We start from the raw sequence: 6,000 nt of genomic DNA, 5'->3' as shown, positions 1-6,000 counted from the left end.
GAAATAAGAATCTGTCGTTCTGCCCCTGAACAAGTCAGTTAACCCACTGTTCCCTGGTAGGCCGTCATTGTAAATAAGAATTTGTTCATAACTAACTTGCCTAGTTAAATTTGATATGGCAGCATGCAAATACTAATCCACATAAATATTTGATAACTAATAAAGTGAGAGAAGTCTCTTACAAGATCCTTCACCGATGTTATCCTTGTAATAGTCTTATTTCTAAATATGTAATTAATGTGGAAAATGAATGCAGCTTTGTGAATTGGAAAATTAAACTATAGAACATTTATTTAGTGATTTGCATAGTAAAATATTTTGGACAGACATGAAAATATATATTGCATTGTGATTTTTTTCATTTTACTATGTAAAAAAAAAAGTTAAAAAAAATTGATTTAGAATATTATAGAACACGCCTGAAAGGTATAAATAGCACATTCTCAAATAACAAAATGTATCTTGTCTATAGTGTAATATACTTTTTTGTGTCTCTGGCTTTATTTATTATGATTATTATTTATTGTTATGTGTGATATTTGTATATGTTTTGTACAATGTTCGTGTGATGCAACAACAACAAAAAATGAAAATGGCAGAGTATATAAAAAGTAAAAAAAACTTTTGAGTCAATTTGATGCTCTCGGCTCTCCTAGTGTTGAACGGTTACATTTGAGGCCACCTAGCCTACCCTACTATCTCCTGGTCGTTGAGCCAGTGAGACGTTGCCAAGCCTATTGTGATTATTACTGTTATATCAGGGCATTGTGTTCTCGTCTCATAGTTTTATAGGCCTATGGTTTATTATGTGTAGGTCTATGTGAGTTGCATGTTAAATGCAAGAGTCATGGATTTACAAAACGATTACAGTAGGTAGAGGGTAGATTATGTTTTTATGTTAATATAATGAGGATTTGAGTGCCCAAATTTTGTCCCACCTACATTTTTGCTGGCCCTGCCGTCAATGGATTTCTGCCTATGCCATTGGGTTTCAGAAGACAGAAATGCAAAATTGTCCCACTTTTTATGAATTATGATTATATGAATTTAGATGGATATAAAGAGCATTGGGATGTACCTTTTCTAAGCAAAATTATAACTTCTGAAATGTTTGACAATCTTTCAGCTGTCAAAAGTCTTGCCATCCTGTGACGTTTGTGGTACGAGTCGTTTTTTTCCCATACAGACTCCTCCCCCAGAATCTTGGCCAAGTGTAAAGATGGCGTCGGTCATGGAGGGACCGCTTAGCAAATGGACTAACGTCATGAAAGGTTGGCAGTATCGCTGGTTTGTTTTGGATTACAATGCGGGTTTACTGTCATACTACACGGTGCGTATTTTCTTGTTCTTGATAATGAATAAGCCGATAACCTCGGTGACCGGTAGTATAAGTTACCAATGAATTGCTTATCAAAACCGAGTACTGGAGTGGGGACAGAGGCCTGTGTGCCAGGAGTTGGGTTTGGGAATCTCAGCTGGCAAAAAAGGGCGGCGACTTTCCGCGACAGATCCATTGTTGACCAATCATATGCATGCTGGAGGACCAACTAACAAATTAAATGCCAGTATTTTCTCTACTTCCTGGAATTCGTTAACAGTAACTACGATGTGCTGTGTTCTTTTCCTTGTTGCTAGCCTGCAGCATTTGTCATCATTGTATTTCTCATTTTCAGGTCCATGTTTTGCTGTCAGTTAGACTTAAACACTGTTGATTATTCGAGGCATTAAAAGCAACGTAGTAGGAGTAATTATAAGCATGTCAATAAAGGGTGGAGGCAAGGTTAGCTAACTAATCATGTGAAAGTGAACACTTAAAATAATACTATTTTTTATTCCCCTGGTTGCTTGCTTAACTTCATTGCCTGCGTAATAATAGGATTGTAGAATTCACCGTTATGGTCTACTGTCACGAGTCAGAGTTAGCAGACATTGCCTTACCATGCCATCCCTCTTGTTGATTTTTAGCTAAAAAGCTTTGTCGCAAAAGTCGAAGGCAGGTGTATCGTTAATTGCACCCGTCATAAAGCTACATAAGTTGCTACCGACATTTCGACAGCCCCCCACACTCAGTTGACAACCTAAGCCACTTGATTCTACCATTTAAACAGCCTGCCACTTTGGTGGGTAAACTGAGGGATGAGGCTGGAGATATGTAACGATTGACAGGGCATTGTATGAGTTAAATATCTATTATATTTTAAAGCCAAAGAAAGACAAACAAGCTACATAGTTTGTTTACAAACATTCAAATGACAACAAAATGTACAGTTGCACAAGCTACTAGTAACTGACCTGATAAGGCATTACAGCTAAGTCAAGAATCATTGGGCATATACTCAGTGTCCAGTTTATTAGGTATACCACCCCATTCACGAAAATGGTTTGCTCCTACAGACAGTGAGTCACGTGGCTTGTTATATAGGCATCAAGGTATTCAGCTACTGTTAGATTGAACTTTAGAATGGGCAAAACAAGTGACCTAAGCGACTTTGAGCGTGGTATTATCGTCTGTGCAAGGCACGCTGGATCCAGTATCTCTGAAAATGCCTGGCCTCCTGGCCTTTTTCACGCACAAGTCTCTTACAATTTACAGAGAATGGTGCGACAAACAACTCGTCAGTCCTTGTCACGGATGGGCTATTGCAGCAGATGACCACACCAGGTTCCACTCCTATCAGCTAAAAACAAGATGAAGCGGCTTAGGGGGGCTCGCGATTACCAGCACTAGACAATTGAGGAATGGAAAAACATCACCTGGTCTCATGAATCCCAGTTCCTCTTGCGTCATGCTCATGGTAGAGTCAGGAATTGGCGTCAGCAGCATGAGTCCATGGCCCCATCCTACCTGGTGTCAAAAGTGCAGGCTGGTGGCAGTGGTGTAATGGTGTGGGAAATGTTTTCCTGGCACAAGTCAGGGTCCCAAGATACCAATTGAGCAACGTTTCCATGCCCTGAAGAATTCAGGCTGTTCTGGAGGCAAAGGGTGGTCCAACCCAGTACAAGATGAGTGTGCCTAATAAACTGGCCACTGAGTGTATATGACCATGAACAGAAGGAACTTGATGAAAATATGCTCCACTGTGTCACATCAAAATGGTTCTATCTCACAAGTAATCATAAATATGCCCATTGTACTGTCATTCATGAAGATGGGAAGGTTTCACAAAGCAGATAGGCTGAACTCAATATCTCGATCCCAAATCCAACTATCTGCTGATGCTGAACAATGTGACCCTTCAGTGAATGAAAGTAATAGGGGCACTTTCGGTTACAGTGTATGTCATCTATAGCCTGAGTGCTATCATGTTAACTTCTTGTCACGCCAAACATTTGGCTTGACAATGACCAATGAAGTTGGCAAGAGCACAAACAGATTTGGGACCAGACTATGTCATATATATATATATATATATATATATACTTTAGCTATGCATTTGATACTTGCAGATGAGATGCAAGCCCAGGGCACTTACAATTCAGGTTTGCAGCTATTGTTATTAGAGAATCTTGGCTTGCTATATGTAGGAAGTTCCATGAACTTTCCACTGGTGAACTTGATAATGAATTAACTTAAACTTTGGGTGGAAATGTGTGTGTGAATGGAGTATGTGGAAATAATTTAAATGAAGAAAAAAAAAGTGTATTCTTGAAACCTAATTTGTTTTCTTCTCTTCATTTTCAGTCCAAGGACAAGATGATGCGTGGCTCTAGAAGAGGTTGTGTGCGGCTCAGGGTAAGGAACTGGCCTGTTGTTCATCGTCTGCTTGGAGGGAGAGTTTGCACCAGCTAATTGAGTAGCTATTTTTCCTAACTAGCCTAATTATTTTCTCTTCTTTGTCTATACAATACACCGGGGGTCCACATCCAGTACTGCAGGGTATCCACAAATATATATTTATAATAAATGCATTTTGTTTTACATACCTACAGTAGAAAAGAGGAGAATATCTTATTTCTAGTGATGTCAACTTTATTTCTCAACTCCAATTACACTCACTGGAGTATCTGACATTGGCACCTGCATCGCCGGGATGCCTTGGAAGGGCTCCCTGAGCAAGAAAAGGTTGAAGACCCCTGCAATACAAGGCTATTAAATATAATCACTTGCTATATGTTTGTGTAAAATATTGCCACTAGATGGCAGTATTTGATGTATTACTTCTAATTGGACTCGACAGTTACAAAATAGGATTTTAATGTTGTGTTTCCTAAAGGATCCTAGCAGGCCCATTGTGTCTTGCCCTTTTTTCCCCCTTCTGTCCTCAAGGAATTAAGCATACCTAATTTAGTAGGATATGGTTCTCAGATCTGTTTGACTTTGAGGCAAATCAGAGGTTTTACTTTTAACGCTTGACAAATAGTTTGATTAAAATGTCACGGGGGCAAACTTGTTTAGCATATATTGTTTATCAAGTATCACACTGTAGTTATCTTTGTTTACTTTTTTTGACCTGTAGTTATGGTAGGAATTTGTGAGGCATCTGATGCAAAACACAATGTCAGAACCTGTTTCTTTTTGCCTAGAGACAATGCTAACAAGACCTTCAAAGACATCACACACCACACATACAAATATCTACATACAGAGTAGCTTTGAGAAAATAACATTGGCTAGGTTCTCTTCGATTGTTATAGGTTTCATGTCAGCAACTAAATTTATAAGCTTCTTTTTCAGTCAGATGATAGATAATTCAATTACAGAGACATTTCTCATGTGTTTCTTCAGTTTTGTGTGCTGGTTTTAAAGGGATACGAGTATGTTATCTTCAGTACTATCATACTACCATGCTATACATTTGACTACTTCCAGTAGTTAGTATTTACGATTCCCCTCCTTAGCTTTAGACTAAGACAGTACTGTGAAGCCAACAGCCAGGGAATTGTCTTTTAATGAGTCATCACATAGTGGTTCAAATGTGATAATGGACGCCTACACCTCATCAGCAGTACATGGGAAGTCTTAAAGTAACTTTCCAGAGAAAATCTAAATTTAAAAGTTAATATTCTGTTAACACACACCCAAATAATGTTGTTGACTCATCCTATACATGTATTTGTGGCCAAAGCATAATTTGGAGAAAGAACCCTTCAAAAGCCCCACCTCAAACTGACCGTTTCAAAAAAGCTTGCTATTGCCTCATAGAGGATGATGTCATCCTTCTGAGGAGGATGAGCTGGCCAATCAGCTGTCTACTTGCATGAATATTTTGAATGACCGGTATACACCTATACCATTCCAACACAGAAAGCTGCTTTTTAACATAAGTAATACTTACACATTTTTGTAAGGAAAACTATTTCACTCATATTGTAATTAATTATAGGTCCTATTTAATAGAAATCTGGAAACACTGGACAGTTACTTTAATGCTGATTTGTGACTTATCAAACATGTTTTATTTAAATTGCAAATGCTTATCTTTTAATTTTATTTTTCTCAGGTTGGTTTTGACTGGCAGGCAGGTTTGAGATATACTGTTGCAAGGTGCCATGCTACAGCCATAGCTCTGCAATGTTTTTCTTTCCTCCCTTCCTTCCTTGCTGCTGGTCCCTAATATCTCTTCTCTACCCTTTCTTGCCTCTCTCACTCCACCCAGTCACCCCCTCCTCTTTTCCTCCTCCTCCTTGGTAGGTGTGTGATAGAGTGAACAAGAGAGAGGGATGGTGACGTCTCCTCTCTCACTGCCTCCTCTTCCTTTTTGGTTTTTCCAGGGAGCTGTAATAGGAATCGATGATGAAGACGACAGCACATTCACCATCACTGTGGACCAGAAGACTTTCCATTTTCAAGGTTAGTCTCTTGTTCTTTTCTTTCTCCTCTCCCTCACCTCCCACTTTGCTCGCTTCCCTGTCGTTTGTAGTGAATCCATCAATGATGCATTCTGCCGGCTGCTCACATGTGGGCTCTATTTGTAGCTTGTTCTCTCTTGCGCGCTCTCGCTCTTTCCAGCCTTTTTCTTCTTAGTTTTTAAAGGAGGATTATTTTGTCGGTGCGCTAAC

The 6,000-nt window shown here is 39.2% G+C and overlaps 1 protein-coding gene across 2 annotated transcripts in view; it reads left to right on the top strand.

Annotated features, from left to right (window-relative positions):
* The first annotated feature begins 1,196 nt into the window (after positions 1 to 1,196).
* The window catches only part of osbpl9 (oxysterol binding protein-like 9), a 46,354-nt gene continuing 41,550 nt past the window's right edge, over positions 1,197 to 6,000 (top strand). For both annotated transcript variants that reach the window (XM_029707274.1, XM_029707273.1), the window contains exons 1-3: positions 1,197 to 1,330; positions 3,683 to 3,733; positions 5,713 to 5,791. In XM_029707274.1, coding sequence (XP_029563134.1) covers positions 1,220 to 1,330; positions 3,683 to 3,733; positions 5,713 to 5,791 — 241 coding nt within the window. In that variant the 5' untranslated portion in view covers positions 1,197 to 1,219. The remainder of the gene's footprint in view (positions 1,331 to 3,682; positions 3,734 to 5,712; positions 5,792 to 6,000) is intronic.

This window comes from Salmo trutta, chromosome 22 (genome assembly GCF_901001165.1).
Source record: "Salmo trutta chromosome 22, fSalTru1.1, whole genome shotgun sequence".
Lineage (NCBI taxonomy): Eukaryota > Metazoa > Chordata > Actinopteri > Salmoniformes > Salmonidae > Salmo > Salmo trutta.
The sequence above is the reverse complement of the archived record's forward strand: the minus strand, read 5'-3'. Positions and strand labels throughout refer to the sequence as shown.